The sequence below is a fragment of the Plectropomus leopardus genome, chromosome 13 (genome assembly GCF_026936395.1).
Source record: "Plectropomus leopardus strain MGB_pleo_1.0 chromosome 13, ASM2693639v1, whole genome shotgun sequence".
Lineage (NCBI taxonomy): Eukaryota > Metazoa > Chordata > Actinopteri > Perciformes > Serranidae > Plectropomus > Plectropomus leopardus.
The window spans coordinates 35,189,340-35,209,687 of NC_142188.1; the positions used below are offsets into that span (position 1 = coordinate 35,189,340).

Below are 20,348 nucleotides of genomic sequence, written 5' to 3' on the forward strand. Positions count from 1 at the left end.
AATGACAAAATGTTGGTGATCCTGCTGAAAAATCATGCATGAGGCTCGTACCAAAGGGTTCGAGGCCTTCCTTCCCTACTTAGTTACAACCAAGCTCTCCCAGGGGAGCAACAGCAACACCTTTTATGAGCTTAGTGAGGCAGAGCAGTTCATTGTTTCCTTGGAGAATGATAAAAGTGCCACTGCAGCCTAAGAAATAGAGCGGTGTAGGGATGACGGATTTTTCTAGGCCAACCAGGAAGTTGGCATCTCACTGGTTCCCTCGTCAAAAACCTAATGGGGTTTTTGGTTATCGCCAAAAATAAGCTGTGTGATGAACATGAGTTTATGACACTTACACATTTTACACAAATCCCCAGAAGCAAAAAGCTATTGTATGGTTATACATGAACTACATTGCTGTCTCACTACTTAAACATCACAATTACAAACACTGTAAAAACACGATTGAAAAATATTATAAACAGATAGCAAATTTGTGGAGGGTGGAGGGACTATGTCTGTTTCATGAGCACTCATATACTTATATATACAGTATATATATAGTATAGTATACAGTATACATTTTCATGGATAAAATTGCTAAACTTTTCCATGACTTCTCAATGACCCATAGTTTATTTCTTACCTCTTTTGCCCGGCGTTTCTCAAACATATGAGATTCAAACTCTACTGAAACAGAATTTCAGCTAGCTGGAAACAAAGGTCACATATTGACGCATATTAGAGCTGCACTGCGTTGTCAGCTTCAGAAATTAAATTTGCCTTTATGTTATATAACACCAACAGCTGTCCATAGAGTTTACTATAACAATATTATTACACACAACAAAAATCCATAACTCTTCCAACACTTTCAATGCTTTTTACCAATTTTACGAAAATGTGAAAAATGTGATTGATTCTATGACTTTTACAGTTTTTCCTTGACCATGGGAACCCTGTATAAAAACATTAATTAAAGCCGTTGTTAGGATATCAGCAATCCTTTTTATTTGAAATGAATTGCATATTGGCATCCTAAAACTACTTAGCCTCTGAACTCTTCTTTTATCTACTCTTTTCTTTCAGTTTTTCTTTTCGTTTGCATTTTCTTTTTTCTTGTTTTGTTTTGATGTTACATGCCATAGTTAGGGCCCCTGCCAAATAGGTAGTTTAGTTGAGGTGTCCTTTTTAAATGGTTCGTCTATTGTATTTAATTCTTTTCCACTTTTTTTTTATGTGAGAATAGTTAAGTGATGATGATGGTGAGTGCGTGAGAAAATAATTCCCATCACATACAATCTGAAACCCTCTTAAAATGAATATAAATGCATGCCAACATTTCACAAGCAAATGCAATGCAATTTGAGAGGCAGCTAACGTTTATGTCATTTGTGGTCTCTTGTGTGGCTATGGCTTACCCACCTCCACGTCTGACACCTTCATACGAGTTCCCTCCTTGCCAACGAATATATCATCCACATCCACCAGGATGTGGCGGTCCAAGGACAAACACAGTCTCTTCCCTGTCAGGTAGGCAATGGAGTCTACAAACACAAGCTTGTGAAGCCAATAGTTGAGATTATTCCCAAAGAGAACTCTTTGAATGCCATCATGGAGCCCCAAGTCCTGGACCACAGTAGCATGAAGGGCCCGTAATGGGCTGGGCCCAAAATGTGCCAGTGCTTCAGAGGACTTGGTGCTGGCCAGAAGCACTGGTTCATAGGTAGAGTGGTTCGACTGGAAAATGGTCCAGTCATCCCCTGGTAAAGAGCCCTGCTCTACTTGGTTGGGCTTGGTGATGTAGAGTAGAGGAGCATTGGGGTTGATACGGTAGTCCCTGAGTCCCAGGTGTGAGTGTAGAAAGAGGGGGAAACCTTTGAGTTGTGCACTGAGAAGAGAGTTTTCATTAGCTTTAAAAAAGCCAATGACACCAACTCCATACTCAGCACAATACTTGTCCAGCAAGTCACGGTTCCATGCATCCAGATTGACATATTTCAATACATTTTCATAGATGATCAATGTGTATCGTCCACGGTTATGCTCTGTCAGTGTAGGCATATCTCCTTTACCAGGAGCTATTTCTGTCCGGTAGTGGAAGCGGCTTGACTCTAATATGGCTACAATCTCCTGGCCCAGTTGGGAGTAGATGCTCTCTACAAACACCAGAACTACTGGCTCTGTTCTGGAATTGTCCACAGCCTTCACCTGTCGTAATCGGCCCTGGCGTGGAGGAAGGAAAAGTGGTGCCCTTTGGACACCTGGCCCTCCTCCGACAGCTCCCATACTTCCTCCCAGTGACACCCCCCCTCCTCCACCACAGTCACTAAAGGGTAATGGTGGGGCCTCTTTGATTTTGGGACTGTTGGAGACATAGTAAGCTAGAAAGGCCATGGACAGTAAGCAGAAGATGATAAGTGCCAGGATGAGGCGGTGCAGCTCCAGCTGACGGACACCTCGCATTAGCTTCCAAACACCCAAGCCTGCACCTACCATTGTGTTGGAGGGGAGAGGCAGGACTGGGCAATAAGAAGCAGCTGTGAACAAGGCAGGAGAGCAGAGAGGTGGAGCAGGGATGAGAGTATGGGGGAGTATAGGAGGAAAATCGAGTAGTAGATACTGGCACTGAGCTGTGCTGAGAAATAGCCATTTACACTAGGTCACCATGGCCAGCATCATCCATTACCTGCTCTCCATATCAAGCTGTGCAGCACTAAATACCCTGACTGATGACTGAATGGAAAGAGGGAGAGAAGGAGGTATTATTTGATGGATGGAATGTAAAATATTAGGGGGTCCAAAAAGAAGAAATGTTGACTGAATGAAAGCTAACAACTGCACAAGTGATCTCTGTTGGAGGACCAGTTTGGTCCAGAATATCAGGAACAAATTTGCTGCATGTTCAATTCTCTTTTTCAAGCAGCTATGCAGGTGTTTCTACATAGAAGTGTCAATCTGTAGATATTTTTGTAATCTGTCAGCAGTGGAATTGTCTGTGCTGGTGGTCTTTGTTTTGGGGCTAAGCCCCCCCACGCCACTTAGCCTGGCCATTCCAGCAAAAGACACCTAGAGGAGGGGCAACAGGGAGAAAGAAAAAGAGGGGAGCAGGTTGAGGTGAGTGGGGCAAAGAAGGACAGGAGGGAAGTAGTAAGATTTTACAGCATTTAGTTCTTATATATAGCTTTCTTACTGAAATTCTGACATGTCTGCAGCAACAAATAGCTGTAAGAGGTAATGCTTAATTTTGTTAATATAATCAGTTACTAATTATGCTAAGCTCTCAAGAGAGAGAACTAATTTACGAGTCCAAATTACTGAACTACATCTGTTGTACATTCAGTGAGGATGTAAATCTTACCGGGAAAACACTGCAGAAAACTTGACGACTCCTGCAAGAGAGAGATAGGGAGAATAAGGGGGGGGGCAAGGAGAAGAGAGAAATGTTGGTTAAACTGTATTCTGTTAATTTCAAATAGCAAATCCTAGAAGCGTTGTATGTTTTCGATTGCAACATAACGTGTTTTCCCTCCCATTATATTGGGGGGGGGGGCGACCCCGTACGCCGGACTGAAAAGTCAAATCAGTTTTATTGTGATCTAAGGTCGCTTTTCATATAGAATTGGTCTAGACTGTGTTTTTTAATTGAATAAACTAAATATGCTTTATGCTATTTATCGCTTTACTGCATCACTGTCAATTCTCCTCCACTCGCACGGGTCTTCGCCACAACACACACACAGCTCTTGTGTTCAGTTACACTCGGTTGGATGGATGCAGCACTCTGTTTCCTTATGTGGTACATAACGGTACTATGCTGAGTAAGCAAAGGAAGAAGACAGCTGAGATCAGGTCAGGTGATAGTACTGAACCGTGTCGCTGGGAAGTGACCAGGTTATCACCAGGTCAAAATGCACAGAGTGTAAAATATATAATACATGTCATCACTGGTCACTGGTGAATGGTCCATAAAAATATATATATATAAATATATATCCATATATAAAAAGCCATAAAGCCCATCCCCTACATGTTAGTGAATAGGACATGGCCCAAACTAAAACTCAGAGTAGACACCAAAAAGTGTTTTCCCAATGATGGATTCTATCATGTAAGCTAGTTCACATCACCCTGATGTTTTTCCAAGTAACGTGTTTTTCTGATAAGTTTGTTTTTAATGAGTTACTGGATTGTACAAAATGTGATTTTCTGCTATGATTTACAGTATACCAATCCACGCACTCTCATTCTATGGGCCTGTTCAGGATTGGTCAGATGGGTCTGTTGGAGGGAACTCCCCCACCACGGAGATAGCTACTGTGCAGAGACATCACCAGCACAAGGTGGCAGCTGCTGTATCCCAAGTTTTTTGGCTTCACTTAAGCATAGCAGGTGTAAGTGTAGACACATCGTCCATCTTTATATACAGTCTAATCGCCACAGAAAACTATGTATACCGACATTGTTTTTGCATATATGTAAAGACTGATTGAACATTCATTTTTTATGAATGTTCAGACATTAGCTTCCAGTCAGCTAACAAGGTATAGAGGAGCTATGTGGTTAGCTAGTAAGTTAAAGTAGTAAACAAGTATCGTTGCAATATGCTTGTTTCCACAGAGAGTAAAAGATGGGGACATTGTTCATTTACTTTCCAGCATTGTGTCCCACCAACTAGGTAACAACATAGCATTAGGTCAACATTCAACAGACAAAACCATCACTGCACCATCAGCTGCTGAGCTGCAGAAAGATGCTCTGATGCTTACCTTTTAATCAGGTTAGCTATCTCACTAACATAGCAAACAGATGTGATAACTGTTAAACATGAGCAACATGGCAGTTGTCAGGGACAGGGTTAATATTTTAGAATTGGTTGGCTGACGTGAAAGTCGTAAACTATTTATTTTATATCATCTAACAAAATGTGAATTCTCTTCAAGTTTGTGTTGATGACAGACCTTATTTAAGGCATCTAACCAAAAACCCATTCGAAAAACCCTTGGACTTTGAGACGAGCAAACAGGGAGTGCTGAAATGGTAACTCATTGCTGGGTTTTAGGACTTATTCCTGGGGCACTATATTAAAAAGGAAATAATGGTATTGTTGTTTATTAACTATCCAGTAGGACTGAGAAGATATGCTTTTGTCCCGATTCAATTATATCAAGATACTTGGGTGCCGTTTCGATTTGTATTGCGATTCTGATTTATTGAGATTCTAAAAGTATTGTGATTCAACAGTATTGATTATTGCGATTTTCTTTCCCTTCTTAAACAAAAACAAAAGTTGAATCACACACTTGTACATTACATGCCAGTCTGACATTTACTTCAGCTGCATAGAAAAGTGGTAAATAACATTTACAAGAATGATTTTTCAAGTAAACTGCTACATTTAGCTGTCCCTGTTCCATATGCTAGTGCCATAAGAAAATAAATGAAATCTTAAAAAAATGAATTGAGTACCTGAGATCTCCACACAGCACAAATGTGGGCCTTTAAAATAACCTAGGTGCAATAAACATGAAAAACTGCATTACATTGCATTCACTGCATTGCATGTTTGTTTAACACTTCTGCTGTTGCAGTGTTTTGGTGTAAGATTTGCTTTGGTGTCATGAGAGCGTGACACTGACAGTGAAAGCGTGTGTCACACTCCAGGAGCATGAGTTGGCAACCCTGAAATATAGGTTTAAATGCGGAACAATACACTTAACGTTAGACACAGTCACACAGCTGAAGGAAGCTGCTTTCTGTGGAGCTCCACTCAGACCAGGGGATGAACGTCCCTGCGTGACTGGCGGAGGCTGCGCTGCCATTTTGCAATCCAGGCAAAAAGTTTGGATGTATCGTGTGTATGACCATAGAATGTGCACTATAGCACAACAAAAAGATCTCTCTGTGATGGCGGATCGTGGACACAATCTCATTCTTCACGATCTAATATCCTCATATCGCAGGCTGATCTCAATTTTAAATCAAGATTATAAATTTTACGTGTCCATCATGTCCAGAAGGCAAGATTCTTTTATTCCTGACCTAATGTACGGTGACTAAACCGGCTTTATCCAGGGCCGCCAAACAAAACATAATATCAGACGCTCTCTTTACATAATACAAAATATTAGAGAAACAAGAATGAATGCTGTGCTAGTAAGTCTAGTCTGACTGTGTCAGACTAGACTAACTAGCTGACTTACTGTCAGTCTAGTCATTATTACCAGGGGCAGACATAGTGATTTGGGGGCCTGGGGCCACAGGCACATTGCCTTATTTTCAACCTTTCTCTTAATTTAATATGAAATATCCCTAAAATATGTCTTCAGTGTACTCAGTGACAGTAAATAAGTCCCTGAAGGACAAAGGTTGGGAACCACAGTACACAGTCCAGCCATATTCTAGGTTTTAACCTAATCTTGTTTTTTCTGAGCTGAAGCTCACTATTTGCTTGTCTGTTTTATGCCCTAAAGATACACAGATAAACCAATCATAGCAAACCATTGAGTCTTGGCTTTCTTTCCCCTCCCCCTTTATTTCACAAGTGGGAAGTCACGGATGAAAATGAAAACACCAAAGAGTTTGTCCCCCAAAAAACTAAACATTTTACCTGACAAAGACATGGTTCCCATCAAAACAGTTAACAAAAATTAAAGCTGCAAGCAGCGATGAACGGGCCCTTGCACCTCCGCACACATTGGGGCTTCTGGCAGGACGCCGACTGATGCAACCGTGTCTCTCTGAGAATGGGGAACACTCCACACAGCAGTGAATTAGTGTTTCCTCCATGTAGTGTTGAGGCTGGAGATGCCTTTTTTGTTGTAGAATGGTGGTGCTATAACCAAATATTAACATGTAGATGTCTTCAGGCTGTGACACTTCAGCAGGATGTGAAGTTTGAGACAGACTGGACCATGCAAAGTCAAATGACAGCAGCTTCCTGTGTTATTATGGAATATTGAAATTTGCTGCCCGCGACAGTTGACAGTCAGTGTCCACAATTTACCTTTTGATTCATCAGCCAATTTGGCTGGAAGAAATATCTACTAGCCTAGCATATTTTTTTACCAGACAAAATAATAAATAGCTTTTTTATTCTAATATTTACATTTATTTCAGCAAATGTAATTGAGATAATATGCAAACTGAAAGAAGAGGTCAGAGCAAAATCTGAAGTAAAAGTATTAAATATTATGAACATCTCATCACCACAACCACTGTGTATAAATGAGTTTCCTCTGGCAAGCTGGGTGTCTAGGGTTTTTTTGTGAAAGGTAAGAACGGACGAAGTGCAGCTACTGCACTGACGCTGTTACTGTGAGAGCCAAAAAGAGTTTGCTGTGATGGTACTACGGGGCCTCTGTCTTAATAACTCATAACCTTGATCAGTATTCACGCAGCATTAGCTCTCAGCAGACCGGCTGCTGGTGATAGTTTAGTGATCAGCTGATGTCTTGTGCTGTAAACAGAGCCGCAGAACGAGTAGTGCTCGAGACAGCTTGGCGCACCGTGCAGATGACACAGAGACAGGTACACGGGCGGCAGCACAGAGCAGTACTGCCATGTGCCCGTAAAGACACAACAGAGAATCACAGCAGAGTTTAATACATAACTATTTTGGCATAAATATTTACCTGCAAGTGTGGTGAATAACCTTCAGATAAGTGATCACATTTGGTGCTCGGCAGGTGTTTATTTGGGATCCCACCGTCAGTTTTTACCATGATTTCAAAGCACTGCGATCACGCACAGTTATCATGATAGCTAAAATTTGAATGGTATTACTAACCCCCCTGGAATGTCAACGCAGTTATAACCGGAAGCTGTTCCATCAGTATTCCCTATGTATGTGGCTTACCGTGAAAAAACGCTGCTCCACTTCACTCTGCTGTGCACACTGTGTTGAGAGTAGTTCAACAATGACGTAACTAAATGACAGTATATTTTGTCCTTGTCCCCTGATGATCTAAATAAGTCTAAATGTGTCTCTTGTTGCTATCTAAATACAACGCCAATGAGAGGGTCCGAAAAATTGCTAAATAGGGATAAAGTCAGCACATTAATAGTCCTCTCCTCCTATCACTCTGGGACCTTAGGTCGTCTTGTACATTTGCAAAATGATGAGGCCATTGTTTATTAACTTCACAGTATGTATTTCAATGTTGCTTACTGTGAAAACACTCTTGACTGCACCACCATCCACTGTTCTGCAACGCTCTCTGTCACAAGGTACTGTGCTGAGAGTAGTTTAAAAATGGAGTAAGAGCACACTCTGCTGGACAAACTGTAGACACAATTTCTAAACCACCAGCCATCATATTTTGCATTATATGGTTGGTGAACAAAGTTTTCTCATCAGCAATATTGGAAAAAATAAACACTGATGCCAAAATGCTCCATAATGTTGCTAATGTCTTAGGGTAAAACTTTGCCTTTCCTATGCCAATAGGTGGCGCTTTCATTATCGCTTAAAATTGTCATATAGATGTGTTCAGGGTGGGACTCCTATCAAACGTGAAGTCTGGTGCAGATTTGACCATTCACAGCAGAGTTACATACCACTTCCTTTTTACGTACATGTAAACTTCTTGAAAATCAAAGGATAGTTGTGGTCTGAGGTGTCCTTCCTGTTGACATTAGGTGGCTCAGTGAGTATCATATTAAAGGACGAAGATCGAAAAATTGCAAGCCCTAAAAATGGCAAAAAATTCGCCAAAATTGCACATTCAATTCAAAATGGCCGACTTCCTGTTGGGTTTAGGGTATGGGTCAAAGAGGCGTTTCTGTAGGTCTTGGGCTGTTACACATGCCTCCCAAGTATTGTAGTTCTAAATCAAGTAAGCACCCCTGCTCTATGTGAAATGGTACATTTCACATAGAGCAGGGGTGCACTTGAAATCTGTAGTGGGCGCTACAAAGCCATTTTGGCACATCAGTGCAAAAATAATCATATCAAATACCACATTTTAGGACTTCTGATGTGTGTGCTAAGTTTGGTGAGTTTTGGTGCATGCCTTGCCTCTCAAATAGTGCTTCCAGTTTTATGGCAAATAATGAGTAACTTTGGCAACAGCATTTGAAAACAACTCAGAAGTGTAATTTCTGTGCATCATAAAGGTCTTTACAGTATTCTAACTGGATATGAGGTCAATTAGGTTAACCTACTACAGGGGAAAAATCAAAGACTAAAAAAAGTAACTTCCTGCTACCAATAAAAGGCGCTATGAGTAAGATTCAAAATTGGACTGCAGATATCTTCAGGCCTGGACTCTTATCAAATCTGTGACATTTTGTAAAGATCCAACCATCTGGGGCAATGTTACAACAGTTTTTGATGTCATGTCGAAAAATCAAAATTGTCCACCCGACGCCTTTCAATAAAAACTCTCAATATTAATTTTCAAGCATCATCAACGTCTTAAAGATTTTTTGAGACCATTTTGAGATCAATCGAGTCAACCTGCTACGTGCAGGACATCTTACTGTAAAACTTTGCCTTTCTTGTGCCAATAGGTGGCGCTCTCATTATCGCTTCAAATTGTCATATAGATGTGGGGGCAAGACTCCTATCAAATATGTGAAGCTTGAGGCTGATTGCACTATTCACAGCTGAGTTACATACCACTTCCTGTTTACTTCCTGGTTAATGGCAGATCATGCAAATTAGATGCCTCATAAGGGTCCCACGGTGTGATGAAAACTCATGAATTGAATAACCTTTGATGTCAAAGTTCTTTTGAGACTTTTTTTTGTCGGTCTTGGGGTGTTTCACAGCCCTAGGTAAAACGTGCTGTGGGGGCTCCTTCATTGAACATCAGTAGGGGGGCGCCACTGATGCATTTCCTCCCACCCATGCACGAGACCATTAAAATATAAAAATTTTCACCAAACCTGATAAGTATGTAAAGTTTCATGACTTTCTGAATATGATAAAGCCCTCAAAAAGGCAATTCATTTGAGAGAAAAATAATAAAGATTAATAATAATAATTTCTTCGGTTTCAAGAGGGTCCTCACACAGTTCCATGCTCGAGCCCTCATTAAAGCTGGCGTGACTCCAACTGTCCTGATCTTCTGATCAATTTTTGTGAAAGTCAGAAAATGCACGCAGAGAGTTTGGACCATTGCGTGAGATATTTCACAAGGTGTAGTATTATCCTATGACCACTAGGCGGCACTGGAGAACACAAAATCTAAGTCTCCTGGTCTACATCATTTGTAGACCAAAGCATGTTAATTCCATGTCAATCAAACAGTAATTGTGTTACAAGTTGTGTTATACTTCTTGTTGCCAGTAGGTGGCACATTGAGTGTCATGGTTAACTGACATGTTGATGGGTTCAGGTCTGCAACCTGATCACACCCATAAAAAATTTGGGGCTAATCAGTTAATGCAAACTGAAGTTACAGCAGCTCCCTGTTTGGTGGCAAATACTGCATTGCCACGGCAAAGGCGTTCATTAAAAACATGATCTTCACACAGAGGCATCATGGAGGTCTTAAAGCAGCTTTTGTTACCAAGTTTCAGCTGAAACTGGTCAACCTGTAAGGGGATGCACCTCAAAATATAAATCATGTGACTTCTGGTTTCCAGTGGGTAGTGGTATGCCGGTAAGTAGAATGAGCCATGCAGATGTGATCGGGCAGGGACTCTCATCAAGCATGAGAAGTTTGGGGCAGATTAGACAATGTCTGAGTGACTTACCACAACTTCCTGTTTCAAGGCAAAACATCGAAGTTGAAATCCTAACCATACCCAAACTGTATGACAAAAACTCAGAATTGAATAACTTTTGATGTCCAATGATCTTTCATTTTCATGGACATCAGAACAAGTAGGCAGAGAGTTTCGATCCTTCAGTTAGATATTTAAAGAGGGGTAACACTTCCTGTGGCCTCTAGGTGGTGCTTGAGACCACACAAAATGCACATCTTCTTGGTCTACACCATTTGTGGATCTAACCATGTAAATGACATGAAAATCAAATTATAGTTGTTTTAAGAGGCTTACTTTCTTTTTCCAGTTGGTGGGGCTGTGTTTTCATACTTAATTGACATGTTGATGTGTTCAGGGCTGCACCTTGATCACGCATGTAAAATTTGGGGCGATTCAGTTGATGCAAAGTGAAGTTACAACAACTTCCTGTTTGGCAGCAAAGACCATGTTGCCATGGCAACAATGTTCATGAAAAACCAATGAAATCACAAGCAAGCATTGTCAAGGTCTCAAAGCTTTTCTTACCAAGTTTGAGCTGAATATGGTCAACCTGTAAGGAGGTGCACATCAAAATATAAAACATATAACCAAACCAAGTGAGGAAGAAATTTGGTTTTCAAGAGGGGGAACACATCAACACATCAACACTGTTCATCCAATTCGAGAGTTTTTCTTTCGGTGATGTGAGGGTCTAAGGGCAGAGGGATGCCATATGCTGTAAAGCCCTCTGAGGCAAACCGTATTTTGTGTAAATGGGCTTTATAAATAAAATTGACTTGACTTGACTTGACTCAGCTTAAACCTAAATGCAGAACCTGATGCTGCTGCATAGTTGGCACCGTCTTCATCATTATCCACACATAGCAGCAGTGGGATAATTAAGACTACTGATGCCAAGTTTTTACAAAGTAAATATTTCAATTAAAATATAAAAAAATTAACAGAATGTCGCCTTGTCTTTCTACCAAATAGCAGAAAAGTGTTGACAGTGGTATCAATAAAGAGTCAGATTATTAAGAAGTTTTGGGAATAGTACACTGGAGATCAATATTAGAGAACAACCTACAATTTCCTAAATGTCGAGGTCACTGCGTAGACCTATTTGAAATTATCCAAACAGGAGTAAAAGAGTAGTATTTTAAGCATATTTCATGAGTTACATTCTGTATTAGACAATATTTTCAGATACCTCCCAGTTATTGGTGTTAATCTGGCACCTGGTGCTAATTTCCTTGATTATCTCCATCCATCCATCCATTTTCTTCCGCTTATCCGGCGGCAGCAGTCTAAGCAGGGCAGCCCAGACTTCCCTCAACCTGGCCACTTCGTCCAGCTCTTCCCGGGGGATCCCGAGGCATTCCCAGGCCAGCTGAGAGACCTTGTCTCTCCAGCTTGTGCTGGGTCTTCCGTGAGATCTCCTACCGATGGGACATTTCCTGAACACCTCACCAGGGAGGCATCCGAGAGGCATCCTAACTACATGCCCAAGCCACCTCATCTGGCTCTTCTAAGCGCAGAGGAGCAGCGGCTCTACTCCAAGCTCCTCCTGGGTGACCGAGCTTCTTACCCTATCTCTAAGGGAGAGCCCAGCCACCCTACGGGGAAGCTCATTTTGGCCGCTTGCACCTGCGATCTTGTTCTTTCCGTCACTACCCAAAGCTTGTGACCATAGGTGAGGGTGGGAACGACGATCAACCGGTAAATTGAGAGCTTTGCCTTTCTGCTCAGCTCCCTCTTCACCACAACAGATCGCTGCAGAGTACATTACTGCAGACGCTGCACCGATCTGCCTGTCGATCTCCCGCTCCATCCTTTCCCAACTTGTGAACAAGACACCGAGGTATTTAAACTCCCCCACTTGGGAATCTCCTCCCCGATCTAGAGAGGGCACTCCACCCTTTTCTGGCTGAGAACCATGGCCTCGGATTTGGAGATGCTGATTTTCATCCTGGCCACTTCACACTCGGCTGCGAACCAATCCAGTGAGAGCTGAAGGTCATGGCCTGATGAAGCCAACAGGACCACATCATCTGCGAAAAGCAGTGACCCAATCCTGAGGCTGATGGGCCTCTGGACGTGCTGACGTACTGCGGGTAAGCGTGTTACATCACTTCCGGTGCATCTTGTCTGTGCCTCTGGTAGCGTCTCTGAGCTGCTCCTACGAGCGATTCTCAGCTAATCTTCTAACTTGTTCCTTACTTCGGCTGCTTTTATCTGTCTGTGACTGAAAACTCACATAAGTTTTACTTAATCACTCACAGCTGTCTCCTCCTCCCAGCAGTTTTTCCTGTGTATTCACAACCGCTCTCTCACTGTTAGCCGGTTAGCTTCGTTAGCATTAGCTCTGGTTAGCGATGGCTTCTCCCTGCTCCTCTCCCTCTTCTGCTCTCTCTTGCTCAGTGTGTCAGATGTTTAGTTACTCCTCTGCCTCCTTCAGTGTTAGTGGTACCTGTAACAAGTGTAGTTTATTTGCTGGGCTGGAGGTGAGGCTTAGCGATCTGGAAGCGCGGCTCCGCACCTTGGATAATCCCTCTTTAGCTGCGATAGTTAGCAAGCCCCCTGTAGCCGGTGCGGACCGGCATAGCATAGCCTATGCTAGCCGTCCCCCGGCAACCCCCATGCAGCCGGGAGGCTGGGTGACTGTCCGAGCAAAGCATAGTAAGCCGAAGCCCACAGTACACCACCCACCCCCCCTTCATGTTTCAAACAAGTACGCCCCTCTCAACCACACACCGACCGAGGACACAACCCTGGTCATTGGTAGCTCTATTTTACGAAACGTGAAGTTAGTGACACCAGCGGCCATATTTAAATGTATCCCTGGGGCCAGAGCGGGCGACGTCGAGTCAAATTTGAAGCTGCTGGCTAAGGCTAAATGTAAATACAGTAAGACTGTTATTCACGTTGGCGGCAATGACACCCGGTTACGTCAATCGGAGGTCACTAAAATTAACATAGAGTCGGTGTGTGAGTACGCCAAGACGATGTCAGACACCGTAATCTTCTCTGGACCCCTCCCCAATGTGACCAGTGATGACATGTTTAGCCGCATGTCAGCACTCAACCGCTGGTTGTCGTGGTGGTGTCCAGCAAATGATGTGGGCTTCGTTAATAATTGGCACTCCTTTTGGGGGAAACCTGGTCTTATCCGGAGGGACGGCATCCATCCCACTTTGGATGGAGCCGCTCTACTCTCTAAGAATCTGGCCGATTTTATTAGAGGCCCAAAGCCATGACAAACCAGAGTTGGGACCAGGTTTCAGAGTCACAGTCTTACACGCTTCTCTGAGCTTCCTCTAGCACAGTCACACACCCATGATCTAAATGTTATAAAAACAGTGTCTGTCCCCCGACCACTTCATTTGTTTAATGCTAAAATAAACAAAAGGGGAGTTGTACATGAAAATCTCATAAAAATTAAATCATCTCCTGTCATACAGCATCATAACAGGAGAATTAAATGCGGACTCTTGAACATTAGATCCTTATCAACCAAGGCTCATGTAGTCACTGATTTAATATTGGATAATCATATTGATTTATTATGCCTCACTGAGACCTGGCTTTGTCCTGAAGAGTACGTTAGCCTGAATGAATCCACTCCTCCTGGTCATATAAATAGTCACGTTGCGCAGGACACTGACCGAGGAGGGGGAGTCGCTGCTATTTTTGATTCAAGCTTAGCAATTCACACTAAGGCTAAGCCAAACTATAATTCATTTGAAAGCCTTTTTCTTAGTCTTTCTCACCCATCCTGGAAAACTCTACAGCCAATTCTATTTGTCATAGTGTACCGCGCCCCCGGCCCATACTCTGAATTTCTATCTGAATTCTCTGAGCTTATATCAAGTTTAGTGCTCAAATCAGACAAAATTATTATCGTAGGGGATTTTAACATTCACATGGATGTTAATAGTGATAGCCTTAGTTCTGCTTTCTCCACACTTTTGGATTCAATAGGCTTCAGTCGGTGTGTACATAAACCCACCCACCGCTACAATCACACCCTCGATCTAGTCCTTGCATACGGCATCGATATTGCAGATTTATTAGTCTTTCCTGAGATTCCTGCTCTGTCAGACCATTATTTAATAACTTTCAATTTTTTATTACCTGACTACAAGCCTCTCAGTAAGAGCTACTCTTCTAGATGTCTATCTGATTCAACAGTGGCTAAATTTAAGAAACTAATTCCTTCTGCTTTGACATCATTACCATGCCTTACAACGACTGAGCACACTACTAACTTAAGTCATTCTCAAATTGACTGTCTCATCAATAATGCTACTGGCTCACTGCGATCAGCTCTCGACACTGTTGCACCCTTCAAGAAGAAAATAATGAAACAAAGAAAATTAGCTCCATGGTTTAACCTCCAGATTCGCAAATTGAAACAAATATCGCGAAAATTTGAAAGACATTGGCGTTCGACCAAACTGGAAGAGTCCCGTTTAGTCTGGCTGGACAGTCTTGAAGTATATAAGAAGGCCCTCCGCCATGCCAGGGCAAACTATTATTCATCATTAATTGAGGAAAACAAAAACAGGTTTCTTTTCAACACTGTAGCCAGGGTGACTCAGAGTCACAGCTCCATAGAGCCTTGTATTCCTTCGGCCCTAAGCAGTGACGACTTTATGAATTTCGTTAATAATAAAATCATAACGATTCGAGATAAAATCCATCACCTCTTGCCCTTACCTGACCTGACCCCTGACGCAGATAGCCTGGATATGGCAGCAAGGCCTGAAATTTATCTGGACCATTTCTCCCCCATTGACCTTCATCAACTCTATACTTTGGTTTCTGCATCTAAGCCATCAACATGCCTACTAGACCCCATCCCAACTAAGCTCCTTAAGGAAGTTTTGCCTTTATTAGGCAACTTTTTATTATATATAATCAACGCGTCTTTATTAACAGGCTATGTACCTCAGTCTTTTAAAGTAGCTGTCATTAAACCTCTTCTAAAGAAGCCCACTCTTGATCCTGAGATTTTAGCTAACTATAGACCGATATCTAATCTCCCCTTTATTTCTAAAATTCTTGAGAGAGTGGTTGCTCATCAGCTCTGTGACTTTCTCCAAGACAACAGTTTATTCAACGACTTTCAGTCAGGCTTCAGAGTTCATCATCGCACAGAGACGGCACTAGTAAAAATCAATAACGACTTATTTCTCGCTTCTGACACGGGTCTGGTCTCTGTTTTAATCCTATTAGATCTCAGTGCTGCATTTGACACCACTGACCATCAAATCTTACTGCACAGACTTGAAAACTTAATTGGCCTTAAAGGAACGTCACTAGCCTGGTTTAAGTCATACTTATCAGATCGTTCCCAATTTGTTCACATCAATGATCAACCCTCCGCACATACAAAGGTCTGCTTTGGAGTGCCACAAGGTTCGGTGCTTGGACCAATCCTTTTCACTTTATATATGCTTCCTCTAGGCAACATGATTAGAAAACATTCTTTAAATTTCCATTGTTATGCTGATGATACGCAATTGTTTATCTATGAAACCAGATGAAACTGATCAGCTATCTAGACTTCAAACATGTCTTAAGGATGTAAAAGCCTGGATGAGCCGTAATTTCCTGATGTTGACTTCAGACAAAACTGAAGTTATTGTCCTTGGCCCAAAACACCTCAGAAGCTCCTTTTCCAACAATGTAATTTCTCTAAATGGCATTACCTTGGCCTCTAGCACAACTGTAAGGAACCTCTGAGTTTTATTTGACCAGGATTTATCCGTTGCCTCCCATATAAAACAAACTTCAAGGACGGCTTTCTTTCACTTGCATAACATCGCAAAAATTAGACATATCCTTTCCCAAACAGATGCTGAAAAATTAGTACATGTACTCTAGGCTGGATTACTGTAATTTCCTATTATTTGGTTGCCCCTACAAATCTCTTAGGTCTCTCCAACTGGTGCAGAACGCTGCTGGTCGTGTTTTAACGGGAAGCAAGAAAAGGGATCATATTTCTCCTGTTTTAGCTTCTCTGCACTGGCTCCCTGTGAAATCCAGGATTGAATTTAAAATCCTCCTCCTTACTTACAAAGCTCTAAATGGTCAGGCTCCATCCTATCTGTCACAGCTCATAGTTCCTTACCAACCCTCAAGATCACTGCGCTCTGAAAATGCAGGGTTACTTGTGGTTCCCAAAATTTCCAAAAGTAGGTTAGGAACCAGAGCCTTTAGCTACCATGCTCCTCTCCTATGGAACCATCTTCCATTTTTGGTCAGGGAGGCAGACACCATTTCAACTTTTAAGGGTAGACTTAAGACTTTCCTCTTTGATAAAGCTTATAATTAGGGCTGGCTCAGGCTGCCTGGACCAGCCCATAGTTAGGCTGACATAGGTTTAACCTGGCGGGGGACTTCCCCTGTTACGCTGAGCTCTTTTCCTTCTCTCAATACAGCCATCGGAAATCATGCAGGTCTGTTAACTGCATTGCCATTTGCAAGCTTAGCTTAGCTCTGTGATAGCCATGTGGTACTCTCACTACCTGGGGCTCGTGATTACAGAGCCTGGGTCTGTTGAATTGCACTACGCTAATCCTGTTGCCTCTCAGGAGCATTCCTGCTCCCTTGTTTCCTAGTTTTCCTGGATCCTGGCTGTAACCTTGACTGTGCCTGACTGTGGTGATAGCTGTGCTGATGCTGCGACCCTGCCTTTGGTTGTGCTCGTGCTGTGGCTGTACTGATACTGTGCCCCCCGCTCGCCCTGATTGTGGTCTGGTCCTGGTTGCGCTGATGCTGTGATCTTGCCTTTGGACACCTCCCTTTCAACATATGCATGAGACTGTTGTCATCTCTCTCAACATTATCATAGAGTGCAATTACTAATTTCACACCTACCATTATTGTAATATGACATGCATCTGTTTCTATTATTGCTGTACCTCTCTCCCCCTCTCTCTTTCTCTTTCCTTTTTTGCCATGATTGTATTTCATTTGCTATTTACGACATCTATTGCTCGTCTGTCCGGCCTGGAAGAGGGATCCCTCATCATCCTCTACCGCTCTTCCTGAGGTCCCCCCCCCCCCATTACAGGGGTTCTTTTTTGGGAGTTTTTCCTTGGGTAATGTGAGGGTCTAATGGCAGAGGGATGTCGTACACTGTAAAGCCCTCTGAGGCAAACCATGTTTTGTGATAATGGGCTCCATAAATAAAACTGACCTGACTTGACTTGACCAAACCGAACCTCCACAACACCCTGGCAGTGCCTAGAAATTCTGTCCATAAAAGATATGAACAGAATTGGTGACAAAGGGCAGCCCCTCACTGGAAACGAGTCTGACTTGCTGCTGGCAATATGGACCAAGCTCTGGCACCGGTCGTACAGGGAGTGGACGGCCCATATCAGGGGGTCTGATTCCCCATATTCCCGAAGTACCCCCACAGGACTCCCTGAGGGACACGATCGAATGCCTTTTCCAAGTCCATCAAGCACATACCTTCCACTAATCCACAATGTCCCGAGTCGAGGTCAGCAGCGCACTGTCCCCACCATACACAGTGTTGACAGAGCACCGCTTCCCCCTCCTGAAATGCCGGATGGTGGTCAAGAGCCTCTCCAAAGCTGTCTGGAAGTCGTTCTCCATGGCCCCACCAAACTCCTCCCATGCCCAGGTTTGAGCATGGGAGACTCCCTCGTTCTGCTGGGGGACTTCAACGTGAGCGTTGAAGTCCCCCAGCAGAATGAGGGAGTCCCCAGAAGAAGCTCTCTCCAGCACTCCCTCAAAAGACTCAGTAAAGGGTTGATACTCTACACTGCCTTTGGACCATAGGCACAAACAACAGTCAGGATCCGTCCCCCACCCGAAGGTGGAGGGAGGCTACCCTCTCATTCACCAGGGTAAACTCCAAAATTCAGGCACCAAGCCGGGAGGCAATAAGTATTGCCACCCCTGCCCAGCACCTCTCAGCGGTGGCAACTCCAGAGTGGAAGAGAGTCCAACCCCTCTCGAGAAGACTGGTTCTGGAGCCCATGCTGTGTCATGGTGAGGCCGAATATATCTAGTCAGAACTTCTCAGCATCATGCACCAGCTCAGGCTCCTTCCCCACCAAAGAGGTGACATTCCATGTCCCTAGAGCTACCTTCCACAGCCGAGGGCCCCATGGGTAAAGGCCCGGCAACCAGGCACTCGCCATGGAGCCCCACCCCCAGGCCTGGCTCCAGGGTGGGGGCCCTGATGACCCGCGTCCAGGCGAAGGTAACTTCGAACCATTTGTCGCATTCATCAAAAAGGGGCCGGTGAGCTACATTTTGTCTGGTCCCTCCCCTAGGACCTGTTTGCCATGGGTGACCCTACATGGGGCATAAAGCTCCCAACAACTGAGCTCCTAGGATCACTGGGACATGCAAACCCCTCCACCACGATAAGGTGGTAGCTCAAGGAGGGTAGCCTAACTTTCCAGTCTTCACTGACTTTGCAAGATGGTGAGCCGTTCTAAGGTGACTGAAACCCTCCTGCAGCGGGTTGTCCGGATAAAGGCCAAAGGGATGATGCTATCAGCCATAGCAAGAGAAGTTGGTCGTTCCAAATCTGTGGTTTCTAGAATATTGCATCTTTACAACGTCACAAACTCATTCAAGTCCCCTAAGAAGGCTGGTTGTCAACGAAAGACAAATGCAAGAGTAGGGCTGGGTAAAAAAATCATTTCATCAAAGCATTGCAATATGTATTTTGCCAATTCAATATCGATTCATAAAATCCTGAAATCGATTATTTCCATTGTAGTGGCGCCAGATGCCGTGGGGACAGTGTGAGTGCCGCCAAAGTGTGATTGAAGTCTGGAAAATCCTTGGCAACAAAGTTAGACAAGAAACCCCCTACAGTCACCGAACTTTGGAAATTAAGAAGGGAAGAGTGGACCAAAATCACACCAGAGCAGTGTGAGAGACTAGTGACGTCCTGTGGCCGCAGATGTGCTGCAGTCATTCAAAGCAATGGCCTTTTGACTGCTGTTACCTTCAGAAAATGTAGTTGTACCATTTCTCTGTGCTACAATCATTGCTGTTCTCTAATTTTGAAAATTTTCCACAAAATACTTTTTTTTTGTTGAAGTGCCTTGGTTATTTTACTATCCCCATCCCTACCAATTACTGTCCATCTGCTCCTTCCAAGGTTTGAACATGTCAAATGCCCGAGGGGAGAAAACACTGGACTGTGTTTATTCCAACATCCTTAAAGCATATAGAGTTCTACCCCCGCTGCACCTTGGACAGTCTGATCACCTGTCACTGTTTCTAATCCCAGCCTACTGCCCCATTATCAAGAGACAACAACCCACTGTTAAACAGTTAAAAGCTGGCCAGAGGGAGCATCCCTACAGCTGCAGGACTGCTTTCAGTGTACTGACTGGAGTCTGTTCCTTATTCAAGAATACACATCAACTGTACTCTTCTACATCAGGAGCTGTGTTGAGACCGTCACCATCAACAAATGCATCAGTGTTTTCCCAAACAGGAAGCCTTGGATGACAAAGGAGGTTCAGCTTCTCCTGAGAGAGCGTGACATAGCCCACAGATCTGGGAACAGAGAGCAGTACAGTGTGGCCAGACGTAACCTTAAAAGAAGCATAAAAACAGCAAAGGCGGCATACAAGGAGAGGATTGAGGACCACGTCACTTCAAAA

General features: G+C 43.3%; 2 protein-coding genes across 3 annotated transcripts in view; one reads left to right on the forward strand and one right to left on the reverse strand.

Moving 5' to 3' along the window:
* ndst2a (N-deacetylase/N-sulfotransferase (heparan glucosaminyl) 2a) overlaps positions 1–20,348 on the reverse strand; it is a 61,061-nt gene that overhangs the window by 27,694 nt on the left and 13,019 nt on the right. For both annotated transcript variants that reach the window (XR_006106560.2, XM_042501666.2), the window contains exons 2-3: positions 3,344–3,374; positions 1,408–3,051 (exon numbers count right to left, since the gene is read on the reverse strand). Coding sequence is in view for 1 of the 2 variants with exons in the window: in XM_042501666.2 (XP_042357600.2) it covers positions 1,408–2,481 (1,074 nt within the window). In the remaining variant the exon portion in view is untranslated. The remainder of the gene's footprint in view (positions 1–1,407; positions 3,052–3,343; positions 3,375–20,348) is intronic.
* Positions 11,896–14,917, forward strand: LOC148187763 (uncharacterized). The gene has a single exon (XM_088086425.1). The coding sequence runs from the start codon at positions 13,053–13,055 to the stop codon at positions 13,932–13,934; it is 882 nt and encodes a 293-aa protein (XP_087942551.1). The 5' UTR covers positions 11,896–13,052; the 3' UTR covers positions 13,935–14,917.

What these genes read in the sequence shown, in the direction of transcription:
- LOC148187763 (XM_088086425.1), top strand. Translation starts at nt 13,053, where the DNA reads ATGGCTTCTCCCTGCTCCTCTCCCTCTTCTGCTCTCTCTTGCTCAGTG.